Here is a 16,698-nt window from a genome sequence, read left to right on the forward strand (position 1 = left end):
TTCACAGCCAACACTTGTTAAGCATCTATTATGAGTGCTGTGCTGGGCTAGGTATGGTGCAGGATGCAAAATGAACAGGACACGGACTCTAATGGCTAGAACTTACAAACTGGAATAGGAGACAGACATTTTATATAAATACAGGGCCCAAATGGTTAAATGTGGGAAATAACATATAAGTGAACACTGGAAAGCCAATGGGGGAGAAATAAAAAAATAACAGGGACAAGGGACGGGGAGAATCAGAGAAGGTTTTCATAGAGCTGGTGTTAAACTACTTAAGGGGTGAAATGCCCTAAGGCACAAAGTGCCCCCTAGTGAAACTTTAGAAGAATACTTAGGATTGACCAGTTGACTCATTGATTACAGAGAGTAGGGGGTAGGGCAGAAACATGAAAGTGGAAGAAGTCGGAAAAATAAGTCACAGGGAAATCTTTAGGGAACGAGTGGGAGGCATTTTGGATGAGGAAATGCATATAAGTTGTTTTTCAGTTCCAAGAAAGTGAAAAAGCAATGTGGTAGGTCAGAGTTCAGGGGAAAAGATCCAGAAGTCTTTGAAATGGGGAAAACCCAGGTGGGTGTGGATATCCAGGTAATTAGTCTGCCTCAAATCGCCAGCAATTACGTCATCATGCACATGCTCATTGCCATAGCGCTCTATAAATCTAAAGTGCTGTGACCTCCCACACCGCCCCACTTTCTTGAACCCACCCACTGGGCCCCAGGGAACAACACAGCAGCCATCAGAGATTCTTCTACCCAGCCAATTACCTGGTGTCTAAATAGACATGTCAAACAGCGTGGTCACAGCAGAAGTCTTGATCCATAGCCCACCTCCCTGCACCCAAAATCATTCTACTATCAAGTCTTCGTATCTAAAAATGGCATCTTCAGATACTCAATTGATTAGCCAAAAATCTAGGCTTCATCTTCCCTCCCTTTCTGTCTTTCACTGCTGTATTAATGGGTTAGCTGGCTCAATATCCATGCTATATCCTGAAATTGGCCACATCTCACCATTTCCACCACTACCACCACTGTTCACATGCTCCTCTTCTCTCACCTATACCACTGTCATAGCCATTTAGCCATGTCTCCTCCTGTGACCGCTAGGTCCATCCTCCATCTAATGGTCAGAGTGATCTTGTGAAAGCGTCTGTCAGAACGTCTTACCCTGCTGTGGATAACCTCCCAGCTGGCATAAAATCCTTGCCGTGCCTCCAAGCCCAGGGAGCCCCACTCATCATTCACATTGGAGCTCCTATGTCACCTCCTCAGAGTCCTTGGCCCAACACCCCAACTAAGGCAACTTTTTCTTCACTAGTATTTTAGATCAGTGAGGTACTTTTGGGATTGTTATACTCCAATTTTGATAGGAAATTGTTTAAGGTCAATAATCTAGAGGTTTAACGAAGAGTCTACCACATTACTTTATGTTATCTTCTTTATAGCAACTATAGATGCCTGCCATATCTCAGATATTTCCTTTATTAAAAAATTGTATATTTACCCGCAGTAGAATGTCAAGCATCTTAAGACAAGGGACTCTTTCAAGTTCATGCATCCCTACAGTCTACAATAATGCCTGCCACATAGAAGAGGTTCAAAAGTATATGTATTTTTACCATTTTTAATGTTTAATTGTACAGTTCACCTACATCAAGTATAATCACATTGTTGTACAACCAGTCTCCAGAACATCATCTTGCAAACCTGAAATGTTATACTCAGTAAACAACTTCCTATTCCCCTTCCCCCCAGCCCCTGGCAACCACCATCCTACTCTCTGTTTCTATGGATTTGACTACCTAGATACCTCATATAAATGGAAACATACGGTATTTGTCCCTTTCTGATTGGCTTATTTCACTTAACATAATGTCCTCAAGGTTCATTCCTGTTGTAGCATGTGTCAGAATTTCCTTCTTTTTTAAGGCCGAATAATATTCCATTGTACGTACATACCACATTTTGTTTATCTATTAATCTGTTGATGGACACGGGTTATCCCCACCTCTTGGCTATTGTGAATAATGGTGCTATGAATATGGGTAAAATATTTTTTGACTGACTGGTGATAATCTGGGAACTAAAGCTCTTGGTTAAACCTTTAGATTATTGACCTTAAACAATTTCCTATCAAAATTGGATTATAATAATCCCGAAAGTACCTTACTGATCTAAGATACTACGATGTCATCAAATAAAGTTGTATTTCAATTCTTTCCATCTCAATGATCATTTTAATATTGTGAGAAGGTAATATAGCCTCAGAGGATTTGATGGATTTAACAATAGAGCCACCGTCTTCTCCACTTGCCAGTCTCATCAGATCCCCTTCACCTTACTCTGACAGCTTTGTCAGTCTCTGCCCATCAATATCAGAAAAGGTTAAGAGTGATTTGAAATGCTCCAACATGAAGATGAGGACTTAACCAAGACCTCACTTGATTGCCCTTCTCATTTACTAACCTCATATATTTGAGGAAAGGAAATGTCTTAGTAAATCTCTGTGTATGCTAACTTTGTAAAAAAATAAAAAACAACCTGAATTGCATGATGTCAACAGAAATACATTTTATTTGTAACAAATGGGTACATATAAAAGATTCATAAATATCTAATACTGATTGAATTGTGATAAAATTGATACAAAAGACTCCAAGAGATTTGTTACTGAAAATAAGATTTTCAATACATTGGTATTTGGCTGATTTAACTCAGTCAACCCATTGCTTTGGTTTCAAAGCTCAGAGTCACATACAGTATACAATTTTGACTTCCCGTTAGTCTTAAGTTATGGCACAGATGTAAACAATATGACATAGATGTTCATAACCGGCGTATTGTCATTTAGGTAATAATCCTAAACTAAGTAAGTTCACTGAAATAGCCTATAATATCCTCTAGGTTAAAGCTACAGAATAATATTCATTATAGGAGAGAGAATTACACAGATTGGATTAATGCTAGAAATGCTACTGAGAGAAACAATACACATTCAAAATACTGTAAAAAGTAATAAACACCTCAGAAAATTATACCTTTCAAAACTGGAAAATAAGAAATTTTGTAACTTAACTGACTTTATTAAAGATAAAGGAAATATTGGAATGCCACACCAATGTTATTTAATGTAAAAGAGTATCTTTTCATTGTTCATTTCACCAGTATACCAGATTGTGATAATTTGTTATAATCTACCTATTAGGTGTTTCCACCTTAGTAAGATTATATTTGTCATTTCTATGACCCTAGAGAATATTTCTACATGGACCCCAAGGAATGTTGAAATAAAAATGTTTTTCTAGAGGTCACGATGGTCCAAACAGGCGAAAATAGATACTTCTCAGACACTGGTCATTTTAGATAATCCCTCACCTCTTTTGTTGTACGTTAATGCAGTTTATAGAACACCCACAGTAATATGCTCTCTGAATAGAAGTAATCTCCTTGCCTTATGAATATCTTGAAAATAGATACATGATTCATCCATTGAAAAATTTTATACTTCATTTTATTAATAATTCTCTGTTACCACCAAATATGATAATAATAGTCTCTCACACATGGCATTTTTGACGCATTCATAAAGTGTCCATTTCTCACTAAAAGAAATATCTGCTTTCCACATTGGTGAAAAATATTTATATATTCCACAAGTACTGTATCTCATAAAATGGAAATTGGTTTCATTTTCCATTTATATTAAGAGTAATCTTCAAAGTGTCTTGCTAGTTCACTGTGTTTCATTTTCTCTGTGAATAGTTCATCAAATACTCTCTTCTGCTTTGAAGTAAAGTAGTTTATCCAATCACCCACTGCTCCTGGAAAAATTGGAAATATATCAGACAAGAACCAATTTAAATGTATAATGTTCAGAAAAGCAATCTGTCAGATTTATAATACAATATGAACAATTTTATCTCTTGGTGATAAAGATGATGGGAGAATTATTCTTTTCTTCATTTGTTTATCTGTTGTTTCTACTTTCTTCAGTAATAGTTACCTATTAATTTGTACAGTTTTAAAAGTTATTTCTTAAAAAGAAAGGAAGATTAAAAATATGTAACTGTCCTAGGTTTTACGATGGCAGGGAAAACAAGTATCTCAGCTAAACAATCAAAACGTAAAGCAGACAAAGTGGACTTAATGATGCTTCATTTATTTCCCTGATAACATATCACAGGAGTGAGTAATTGGTCTCGTTTTAAGGAAATTTATTTTACAATATTGATAACAGAGAGTTGAAAATATAATCACCAAGTAACTTGTATGACATGTTCACCTTCCATATAACATGTTTGGAAATTGAAATAAAATATATACAGCTGAGCCTTGAAAAATGTGGGGGTTACCCTTTCCCCAAGGGAAAATCTGTGTATAACTTTTGACTCCTACGAATAGCCTACTGTTGACTGGAAGCCTTACTGATAACATAAGCAGTGAATTAACACAGATATTGTACATTATAAGTATTATATACTGTGTTCTTTCAATAAAGTAAGCTAGAAAAAAAAAGAAAATGTTAAGAAAATCATAAGGAAGAGAAAATACATTTACGGTATTTATTGAAAATTCTCTGCATATAAGTGGACCCATGCAGTTCAACCTGTGTTGCTCAAAGGTCAACTGTACTTCATACAGTCCATTGGCCTGTCCTGACCGTGCGTCACCCTCTCAGCCTTGGCCGCAGTGCCAACCCCTAAAGACTGCCCTTCTCATCTCCATTATGCACACTATGCCAAACCTGGACCCTGCATCTTGTCCACCACGGTCTTTTGCCACTTCTGGCCCTAAGCTTCATCCCTGGGGTGTAGCTACACTGGAACCAGTAATGCATCATTTTATCCCTCCATTACAGACTGTCTTACATTTGTCTCTGTTATATTTTCTTTGCAATTAGCTTAAACTCTTTCAGGTTAGGGACTGTGATGTATTCATGTGTATTCCTGCAGTACTGAACCCTGCAGTACTGAATCCCGTGCCATATAGTGGGTGCTCAATAAAACCCATGGTTTGATTGAATGTCAGACAATGTCACTTACAGCAAAGAAATATACTACAACTTAAGAAATATTTGGTGTTGTTGATTCCTAGTCCAAAAGACTGAGTTTAAAAACAAACAAACAACAACGAGTAAAACCTTTTCTGTTTGGGAAAAAAAGGGGGGCCAGGGCGGGGAGAAAGTATCAGAGGGAAGATCCCAGAGTCAGGAAACACTATTGCTCCAAAAACACACCAATTGGGGCTTCATGAGGCCCTTAGAAGAATAATATTAACGTTATTAATGTTACTTGTCAATATTCTTTGGTCCTTCCTGGTTCTCCCTTCTGGTTTCTGATATCAACGCACCTAAACTATTGCTGTCTCCTTTCATTTGACCTGACATTTGTTTGCATGCTTTCTGATTTATTTTTTCACTCTGACTTTCTTTTACTTCAAAAAAAATTTTTTTTTTAAATAATATAGTAGCTATATATATATATAGGTTAGAGAAAATACATATAAACCAAAGGAGATAAAAGTGAGGGTGTTTCTGCTGTTAACCTGTGCTTTGTTAGACCCAATATAAAGAAACCACTTTTAGATAGAACTTAAATGCATTAGAATTAATGTTGTCAGCTATATGTTGATATGATTTCACCTGGAAATATTTGCTAGAGCCACAAGGATGGCAGGTCAGAGTTACTAGGATAAGATATGTGAATTCTGAGAATTTGCTAACCAGATTTCAAAGGGCAGTGATAAAAGATAACAGTAATACTGGAATCCACTAAGCCTCAGAACTTCCTCATTTATCATCATCCTCTTTACCATGGTCCCTATCGATCTCTTTCTGCTTCTCTCCGCTTTGCTCATTTCACCTTCCTTCACGTGTTCTTTTCTAAACCCTTTCTATCTTCCCTTTATCTTCTTTCTCCCATCCCTCCTAATCTTTTTCTTGACTCTGCCTCTCTCTCAAGCTCCCATATCAGTTTGCTCCTATCCTCCGCTATCAAACTTCTTAGAAGAGCGGTCCTTATGTGCTGCTCCCTCCTTTATTTCTCATCTCTTTATATCCCTCAACCTGACTTCATCCCCACTCTCTGAATTCACTCATGATAGATAAATGGGCATGTTTGACTCTGACTTTCTTCCTAACTATGGCTGATGTCTTTTCTTGGCTTGTTGTGCTGTTTCATTCCCATTGATATTAGGGTCCCAGTGCTCGCTCTTCTGTCCCTTTTCTCCACTAGCCCTTCCCACTCACCCTGAACATTTTTACCAAATTCCACAATCTGAGGATAGCTCCTGAACTGCCTTCCCAGCTGGGCATCGCCCAACAGCGACTCACTGCCACTGCCCAATTTACGCTCATCAGGGTTTCATACTTGTACTATTACATTAACCTCTTTCCTGGACTTTCTGCTTGCATCCTCTTCTAATCAATTTTCCATTCTGAATCTTTTATTTTCTAGCACACACGTTTGACATGTCAGGTCCCTTCTTAAAACAGCAAACAGACTAGGGGAAAAAAACGAAAAAATACCTCCTAATGATGTCCATCAAAGCTTTTGCTCTCTCTGACCTCAATCTTCATTTTCGTCATTCTGCTTCACATATCATACATACACCACTCTAGCACATGAAACTATTTGCTCTTTCTAGAAAATACCATCGAATTCCAGGTGGCTCTCCTTCCTGCTATTAGCTCTTTTTGGAATGTATTTTGTCCCTATCATTTTCCTGGTACAATCCTGCTCATGCTTCCAGTCCTAAATCCAATGTAATCCTCTCATCTACTTTGCCAGGAAAAAAGTTATCTCTCTCTTATTTATGATGCTAGTCACATTTGCGCATACTAGTAACAGAGTTATTATCACCTTGTATTATTGCTTAGACTATAACATTCTGAAGGACAGGACTGAATTTTTTTCCATTTTTAAATCTTAGTTCTTAGAAAATGGTTTATTAATTTATATTTGCTGAATTGAATTATCTTTTCCCTCCCAGCCATAGTTTTGCAACTACAAGGAAATAAAAAATGAACCACCAAAAAGGACAAAAAATAATTCGCAAAGTTGAGATAATATCTGATCTAAATGAATTGGCAAATATTTGCTTTGGGGAGAATTATATTCAGTTGAGCGAAAGAATGGAAAGAAATGTGTGTTTTCTACTAAGAAACCTGAGTATAGAAATGCAGAAAATTTTGTCTTTGAAAGTTATGAAAATTTTGAAAAATGTTCAATCATTTCCCCTCCAGATCTCGATGAAAATTCACATAGATTTCAAAGCTATTCTATATCCAGATATACTCAAGCTGCTTCTAAGTTAGGAATTAATGGAGATTTATTTCCTTCTCTTTGTGTTTCCATGCAAAGGAATGTCCTTAGATAACAATCCCAGCTCTCTCTCCACCCTTTCCTTATTGCTTCTGCAGGTAAGTCATTAGATTGGTGAGTTTGGGAAAATGCACTGCTCCTTCACCAGCTCCTTTCTCTCTCCCAAAGAAAACATGTGTACCTCTCCACCATGCTCTAAGTGACCTGCCCGGGTGGGGGGATAATACTGCATTTGATCGGCTGTGACTAAGCGTATATTTATAACATTCAGGGTAAATTATTAGCAAACACATTAGGCGGCAGACCTAAGATACATTCTTCAAATAACTTGATCATTCCAGCTGTCTGACACCTGTCTCTTTCTCTCAGTTGGTTCCTAACTGGCCATGGAAATCTCAAAGTCTGGAAAGAATGCAATTCAAGAATTTCACTTAATAAACATTCACTGATGGATGACAATGTGTAATCTGTTGTACGAGATATGGAGTGCACAATGATGAAATGAGGATTAAAAATGGTAAACTAGAACAACTTCCAAATATAAGTCCCAGGCAAATCACCACATACGTCTGTTTCTGACTTACCTTTCCTAAATACCAGGTTCTTATTAGATGTGAGGGCGCAGATGGTCTTATTTGGATCACAGTTTTCTTTGGCTGCATTATTTTTCATTTCCCTGAATGATGATTTCCAAGAGATCTGATTAATTTCGCCGTCACTCACATTAATACCAAGGAAAGTCGTTATTTTCTTTATGCTTTTAGAAAGATCCTGAGCAATAAGCAAATAAATTTTAAAAAGTGTTAATTCATCAAAACACCAAATTCATTCCTTAAAACCTGAAAACAGAATTCATTGATCAATTTCCTGTATTAGCTTAATTTTACTAAAATTTTGATTGTTGAAATGTTTGGAAGGGTTTACCTTCTTCATTTCTTCATAGAAGATAAATAGAATGTTTTTATCATTTCTGTGGCTTTCCCAGCTTAAAACATGATCAAACCAGGATCCATATACAACTAGAAGAGAAGCAAATTGTGTTAATATTAAACATTATGGCTTTGGGTCCCTGGCTTCTTCCCATTTCAGCAGTTTTCAGAGTAAGGCACATGCATATTAGACTGTGTAATGAAACAGTTTTCTTTAGAAGAGCTCGATTTCATTGTTACAACTAAATTCAATATTGTGAAATGAAGCTGGATGGCTCTATCTTTTAATAAGGCTATGCTGTTTTTTTCTTATTTGTAGTAAATATTTTTTTTTTTATCATCAGGAGAAGTGACAAGAGAAATACAATGATACACATTTTCCCTATAATTGCGTTTTGATAACTACTTTGGATGTTACGAGAAATAGAGAAGCATTGAGATTATATAATTTCTTCTTGTAAAGTGACAAGCTTTTCATAATTATAAGTTCTTAGCATAAAAAGTTTATAAACTTCTCCGAAGAAGAAAAAAATGAAGAAGAAGAAAGAGGAGGAAGAGGAGGAGGAGAGGGAGGAGAAAGAGGAGGAGAAAGAGAAGAAGGAGAAGAAGGAGAAGAAGAAGAATTAATAATAATAATAATTCTATTCAGGTGTCTTAGTTCAAGGCTGAATTACCCAATTGTAGAATACTTACAGGTCAAATCGCATTACAATTAAAAATCTATTAACTCACCTAAGGTGAGAAAGAATCACCTGGAATATTTTTTCCAACTACACTCTGCCCTTCCCAGATATTCTGCTACAACTCCTGAAAATGTGGTAACAAAGGCGAGTTTGCTTCCCTGCACATGGCCTGGGTTGGCCCTTCTGTGGTTACATTCATAGAAAAAGAATCTCTAGAACAGGAGCAGTAACAGGCCTACTCTACCCTACCCTGGTCAGACCATCCCCAGAGGCTGTTTTGTCTTCTGGGCACTGCAAAATTATAGAGATACGGTCAGACTAGCTCATGCAGGGTGAGAGAGGAATGGTGAGCCACAGAGTGTAATAGTGGAAAACAAATGCGACTCTTTTTTTTTCCTTGAGAAAAAGCGGGCTCAAGATCTGTTTTAAAAAACCAATTTATGTATCTAAACTCTGCTTATTCCAAAACTGGAATTGAAGCAGAGTGAAGCATGCTAACTATCTTCAAATATTTAGAAGGCTAACATGTGGAAGACAAGTTCCTGATTGGGGGACAGTTTTTATGTTGTTTTGGTTTGGGCCTGGACAAGTTATGCACAGTGGTAAGAGCAAGGATTTTGGAGCTGACCCCTGAATTTAAATCTTGGCTCTGCTTATAGTTACACATCTGTAGACAAGTTGTTTGGCTTCCCAAGGTCGGAGTTTTCCTCACCTGTAAGTGAGGATAACAATATCTACCTCATGTGTTCCAGTGAAAACGAAAAGAGATCATGTTTGCATAGCACTTAGCTAAACGTATGTATAACATGGTAAGAATTTTATTTTTTAATATTTAGGAGCACCCAGAAGAAATGTGTTGCTTTGGGGCAGGAGTGTGGGGTATGAACCTGTTGTCAAGGTTAAGAAGTTCAAACTTAGCCTCCACAATTCTTGGAGAGGTTGTAAAGGTGATTCGAACATTAGGTGGGTGTTTTAACCAGAGGACCTTTAATGTATCCATTATTCCTGATACTTTATGATTCTATTCAATGTATGCCAATAAATAAGAAGGAAATAGAGGAGTTGAAATAGTGTGAGAATAGCATATTCTTCCACAGGGAATATAGCAAAACACAGTATTAAACCCTGTTGCTGGTGAGTTCCCACCGTCTTCATGTTAAGGTTATACTAGCTGTGGCCTCTTTTAAATTAACAAGCAAAAGCTTAACAATTTACAAGCAAAACAGTAAAGCGAGCAATTAAGATCTACTCTAAGTCCTGTAAGAGACAAGATCCTCTGGGTATACACCATTTCTAAATCATGTCTCTTCTAACTTCTGTATTGTTTTGGTATATTATTTTTGCAAAATAGTTTTTTTTTAAGTGCTCCAGACACCACTGAATCAGGAAAAATGAAAAATTTAAAGGTCATGCATGGTAGCAAGACCAATATGTGCTACTCAGCTCAATCAAATAATGTATCATTGTGGTGTTTTCAGGATAAATTACTGTTAGTCTTCATAAAACCAAGTGCCAGGCTGGCTAATTCTTTCACATTTGTTTTATTCGGGGTTGGGGAGGGGGGCATGGTTGTGTATATTGTTTACTTGTGCTGTTTTGTTTTATATGCAGGTACATATAAAACATGTTTCAGGCTACCTGTCCAGGTTTCATCTATATCTCACCGTATCCAATCAATGCATAATTACTTCACTGAAAAGACTGATGGTCGGTGAAAACAAGAGATGCTTGATCAGAATTAATCTCTGTTTTGAAAACATTAAAACTAGCTTAATAAGAAATTGGTAATATGTACTACCCATAGATGATAAAAAAAAAAAAGACTGAAGAAGCAAAGTGAGAAAGAATTGCTTAGAAAAATAAAAGAATAATCTATTCAAATGTATTTCTGAAAGTAGGCATTAGGATCCATTTAAACTCTTGGAAAATGCTTTCATTTTGAGTGGAAAGGTTCACTGTATATTTTGAATAATAATCATTGTCATATTTACCGTTTCCTTTTAGGAAAAGCTCTAAAAATGCAGCCCAGGTTTCAACGCCAGGGAGATTAGGGTTATCTCTGTAGTAGTGAAATAAAGAAACAGCTGTGTCTTTGGGATTCCTAATGATGTAAATAATCTGTTAAACAAAAAAATTAATTTATTTTTGGGTGGAAATAGCACCAACACAAAACATTCCTAAAAGAATGTAGCAGCAAAACTTACCTGTGCAAGTCATGATTTTTTGGCAGCTTCAGCTGATTATTAAACACAGACTTCAGCCAGTGTTTCTCAAAACTTAATGTGCATAAGAATCATTATGTTATCTTGTTAAAATGCACATTATAATTCAGGAGGTTCAGGGTGAGGCTGATACGGCCCGCCCATCAACCACTATTTCAATTTATGTGCTAAATTTGGTCCTATCTTTCTAGAGTCAGACATGAGAAATCCCTCTTCATTTGTAGGATGAGACTATCTTTTTAATGTCCATTTATTTTAAAGCATGATTTACATACACTAAGGTGTCTTACAAATTGTCTATTCTTATGTATAAGAAGAATGATGTTTTGGAATTTCCTTTTTCTACAATTTAATCACCAAAAGCATAAGGAATCTGAGATACCCTCTCAGTTTACATGAACACTGCAACTGTAATTTAATTTGATTCAATAAATATTTATTTAATACCTACTGTATACCACACAGTGTGCAATGTTGCAGGTGCAAGGGATATAATGATGAGCAAGACAGAAATGGTTCCAGCCCTCTCAAAACTTGCAGTCAGGTGAGGGAACACTCTTGACAAAGCAGGGTTATGAGAGTTTCAATAAGGAAGTATAGAGTGCAATACAGCATATAAGAAACTTTAGGAAACCAGTGTGAGAAGCTGGCTATAAAAGGATTATTCTTCAGTTATGGTCAACATTGCACGAGTACCAGATGGTCTACTTGCGTTTTAACTGACAATCAGGGTGCACACGATTTACTTAGATAAGAAAATGGTTACGGGATCATGTGTGGTGACGGATGGTAAGTAGACTTATTGTGTTGATCATTTCACAACATACACAAATATCGAATCATTATATTCTACATCTGAAACTAATATAATATTATATATCAATTATACTAAAAAACACACACAGAAGAATGTATTCTAAGAAATCATGAGAAATATTAAGGGGAAGTTGAAGGATATGAAGGCAAGGCAGAATAGTACTCTGGGGTAAAAATTAAATATTAACTAAATATCATGAAATGAGCTGAAAAACATAAATTTCATGTAGGTAAGTTTGGAAACAAAAAAAGAGAGACAAAGGTTAGGAAGAAAATACAGGAGGCCTCGTAGGGTTGAGAGCTGGTGGAGAACGACTGGAAAGGGAACTTCCTGTCTGATAGGGCCTGCGGGCACAGGTAAGGCTGGTCCAGCATGAAGCCCTCAGGGCTAAGCCATCAGCACCAGAGGATGTCATCCTCTTCTCAGGCCAGGGGCAACCAGAGTCCCCATTAAGGGTCACGCTCAAAGTGTTGTACCTTAAGGCTGTAGCTTTATAGCGGTGGCTTAACAAAGCACCCTAATCTTTCTGAGCTTCAGTTTCTTTGCTTATGAAAGGAAAAAGTCCCACTCCTGTCATTTTTTTGTAATGTGTTTATAAAACACAGCTCAGTCTCTAGTAGCCATTTGTTATCAATGCTATTGCTCTACCCCAGGAAGGGTTATTGAGCTCCCCAGACTCCTGTTTTTCCCCAAACCTCTCTCTCTGTCTTAGAGACAGAATGTTTGAAATGAAAATGCACGGTTGAGTGATCGTGTAATCAAGTTAGGACACCTTCACCTGTTCTGATAGATTTACTGGGGATAAAAGCAAAACTCTGATATTTGCCTCTGGTTTACTGTGTTTACTTTGGAGAAGAGTAGATGGTATGCATAGAGACATTGTGGTCATAGGGTTATAATTATAGGAAGACCTGCTTTGATTTATGCAAAACATATGACTGGTAGGTTTTGTTTTTATTTTTGGAATATGGCTGACATTGGTTAAAGAGGCTTTATTACTGAGACCCTGTAACAATGGACACCTGGATCTTGCCTTTGCTTTTCAAATGTTATTCTTTTTTTTTCTCATAAAAACAGAATCTGAAACTACTCCTTATATAGACACCTGTAAAGAAAAGCCAATCCAACCCTAATGGCATACCATAGAAAGCCACTCAGCAAGTTAACATATTTACGTCTAGACTTTTATTATGCGTGTATATGTATATGTTTAATTAATTGAGATTGTATATATACGTATATATACATATTTAAAACATGCTTTCTACTTAACCTTATTCCATTCGAATCTCTCCATAAAAAAAATTTGAATAAGAGATACATAAAAATATAAAATATTCTTTTAAATTATAGTTAACTTTTAAAATAATAATGTGTGCATTTTAAAAATAGCTTGAGGTACTATTCTTTAGTGTTTTATATACAATTTTTAAATTATTTTCCTATGTAACCCCTTGCAAAAATGATAAATAAAATCATTAAAATAATATTAAGGCAATTTTTTTTCTTTAGGCAGTAATATTTAAAGTAAGAAGACTAAAACCAGATTCAGAATAGAATAAGATTTGTCTAGTGTAATTACAATTCACATTTCTTTCATTACTGAAAAATCATTAAAATAATTTTATGAGCTAGATACAGTGGTAACACCTATACATGCATTGGGTCATTCAATCTTTGCCACACTGTGTGAGATGGATACCATTATTCCTGTATTAAGTAGGGAAACCAAAGCTCAGAGAGCATCAGCAGTTTTCCAAGGTCACACAGCTTGACAAGTGGCAGAGCCAGAATCCAAGCTCAGTTCTGCGGCATTCCCAGGCTTCTGCCCTTCGGTATTGAGCTTACCTTGCATTGTTTTTGTTTAATATCCACTGGTAGCATGCTGTAGTTCAAATGTGTTGGAATAACTCTTCTCTTACGATACATTTTCAGCTCTTCAAATTTAGAAATGTCTCCCAATTCAATTGGAGATGTTAGAGTGATTTCAGCATTGGGAATGTTCTCGATGACCTTAGCAATCCAGTGAGTGCCTTCATACAAAAATAAAGTGAAATGCATTTTTAATTAAATGACACTCTTGATGAAACGAGTATAGCTAATTAGCATAAGGTTATAAAAGCAATGAATGCATTCATTTTATTTTAAATAGTTTTACCTCTTGACACCCATTGAAATCTGTTGAAACACCAATGATGTTAATTCATTTTACAGGAAGAATCACATTTTAAAAGTGTGAAGAGATATGAGAACTGTATATGCTGTTTGCTCAGCTCGAAATACGCTTCCATGCTCTAGCACTCATCTCTAAAACCTTCTCCAATTCACAAACACACGGATCTTTCCGTACACAATTCCTACTGGTCCTGCAAGCTCACGCATCTTGCTCTTTTAAAAACTGTCTTCTGAGCCCCACTCCCCTGGCATAATTGCTCACCATTCATGTCCCTCCAAAGCAGCACACACTAGAGTACACTTGCCATTGAGTATATTCATGTCTGTCTCCGCATTGCCCCATTGAAGACAGACACTGAATCTTATTTTTGTTTGTACACAAACACAGAGTGAGTAGTTGTGCAAACAAAGCATTTGAACAATGCACAAATGGTATATTCAAACATCATAAAGATGCAAGCCTGCTACCGTGAGGTCTGGAAGGAATACCACTGTGTGCTGACGTAAAGCACGTGTGGATGTGCTCCAACGTCCTAGACACTAGTAAGCTCCAGCAAGAAGCAGAAGTTTGGGTGGGGAGGATGTTTTGCTAATTTGAAAGCAATGTCCTTGATGAGTTTAAATCAGCCCTAGTTTCCATTTATCTCCTTGTTATTCCAATAAGGTACAATATTAACAAATGTGCAGTTGAATAAATATTTAGAGCTTAAACAGTGCTCTCCTTTGCATTATATGTTTTAAATTTAAGACTATTTTAGGTTATAATGTTAAGGTCTGAAACATTTATAATTATACATTATAAACATTTACATTTATAATTATAACATTCATACAAAAGTGACTCATATAGTAGTGATAGTTGTATTATTTGAACAAAATACACTGATTTCTTCCGATGAAGAAGAGAGAATACAAGTTTTGCGCTGCTGAAGGGAACCTCCTGGCAGCTAACGGGAAGTTGTCAATTATAGGCTCCAATATGTACAGTAGAAGCCTTATATATGGTATAAATTAGCCCCCTGTTCCAAGAACCTTAAAAGTATCATAAATTACTTTCTAAACTAACATATTAATTTAAGGTAAGATATATTTATCCACAGAACAACATATTGCATAGAAAGAATACTGAGGTATTCTGGAGGCAATCATTTAATTTCCATTTGCAGCAATATTTTCCAATAAAAGAGATACATATATGGCTTATATTTATTCTCAAAAAGCACCCTGAGAGATCTGGCCCTATGTGAACTCTGTGTCATCCAATGAAAGGATTACTTGGGCCTGACTTACAATCAAATGGGGAGACTACAGTGCACACACAACTCAAAGGAAGCTTGGTTCTTAGGTGCTGAATCCATGATAACAGGCATATGCCCATCTCCACACATCCACTATTCTGGAATTAGCAACAGGAAGTTGGATATGATATATTCTGGTCACTTCTCAGAATCAAAAATAATATATGATTAATTCTGATCAGTCACAGAATGACTTTCATAATAATGAGTCTATACCTATATGTGGGAATAAACTTTGAATAATAAGGTATAAACTTTAATAACAAAAATATTTATGATTCTTATTAGCACAGAAGAAAAAAATTAATTTATAAATCAATCATTAAGCATAAATTGAACAAACAGTATTTATCACCATGTCTTGCACAAAATAGGAAGAAAACTTTATAATGTTACAAACGTTATGCTTATTATAGATATGGGCATTTGTATGTTTTCATGAATAAGCTAGAGAAACAAGAGTGTAGTAAAGCTCTAATTTCTACAGTTGAATTTTCGCAAAGCAAATTTTTTTGGCTCTCTACTGTCAAAATTTTTCATTAAAATAAGCATTTATAATACTTTAATTTCCTTTGAAAATTCTGAAAAACAAATATTTGGTAAAAATTATTATTATATTACTATTACTATTGTATTTCTACATTTAAAAAATACATTAAAATAAACTTTACCAGATTTTGGATAGGAAACCAGAAACACATCATCTTCTCTTGCACTGAAGGAATCCAGGGAATTTAGAAGTTCTTCTGAAGACATAGTAGAAAAAAGGATCTCCTTGAATTTATGAAGAACACTTGACTGGTTCTGGGATGACATCTTTTATTAAATTAATCAAAAATTATTTACTAAACACTAACTTCATACAAAGCACAGAGCAAGTATGGTCCTTGATTTTTATCCTAGCTCAGTGGCAATGTAATCTTAGAATTACTGAGCTAACATTCCAAGTAGAGGAACATATATATACCTTCTGCAATTTTCACAAGTGTAATTTTTAAACCATGACCCCACAAGCCAAAGTCTACTGTTAAAAAGATGTTATCTAAATTTCACTGATAACATATTACAAAATATTTCCTCCACTTGTCACTCAGAATCATTTACATACAAAGCTTTCAAGCTATCAGAATGTAATCATTATATTAAAGGACTAACGTTAATCAAATCCCTTGGCCTAAATAAGGAAAGAATTTTAGTGCCTATAATGGATTACATCACTGTGGAAGTGATTGGGAAAATTGAACTT

At 35.9% G+C, this 16,698-nt stretch overlaps 1 protein-coding gene across 1 annotated transcript; it reads right to left on the reverse strand.

Moving 5' to 3' along the window:
- Window positions 1-3,566: 3,566 nt before the first annotated feature.
- On the reverse strand, window positions 3,567-16,362 carry LOC117028888 (sulfotransferase 6B1-like). Its single transcript, XM_033117714.1, has 6 exons — window positions 16,124-16,362; window positions 13,828-14,012; window positions 10,932-11,058; window positions 8,253-8,347; window positions 7,913-8,099; window positions 3,567-3,827 (listed from the first exon to the last, which is right to left on the reverse strand). The coding sequence occupies exons 1-6, from the start codon at window positions 16,266-16,268 to the stop codon at window positions 3,709-3,711; spliced, it is 858 nt and encodes a 285-aa protein (XP_032973605.1). The 5' UTR covers window positions 16,269-16,362; the 3' UTR covers window positions 3,567-3,708.
- Between the last annotated feature and the right edge of the window lie 336 nt (window positions 16,363-16,698).

This window comes from Rhinolophus ferrumequinum, chromosome 10 (assembly GCF_004115265.2).
Source record: "Rhinolophus ferrumequinum isolate MPI-CBG mRhiFer1 chromosome 10, mRhiFer1_v1.p, whole genome shotgun sequence".
Taxonomy (NCBI): domain Eukaryota; kingdom Metazoa; phylum Chordata; class Mammalia; order Chiroptera; family Rhinolophidae; genus Rhinolophus; species Rhinolophus ferrumequinum.

Coding starts and splice junctions, on each gene's coding strand:
- LOC117028888 (XM_033117714.1), bottom strand. CDS start 16,268: ATGTCATCCCAGAACCAGTCAAGTGTTCTTCATAAATTCAAGGAGATC. Junction 14,013..16,123: donor GGTTTCCTATCCAAAATCTG/GTAAAGTTTATT, acceptor TTTTGTATGAAG/GCACTCACTGGATTGCTAAG. Junction 8,100..8,252: donor TCTATGAAGAAATGAAGAAG/GTAAACCCTTCC, acceptor CTTATTGCTCAG/GATCTTTCTAAAAGCATAAA.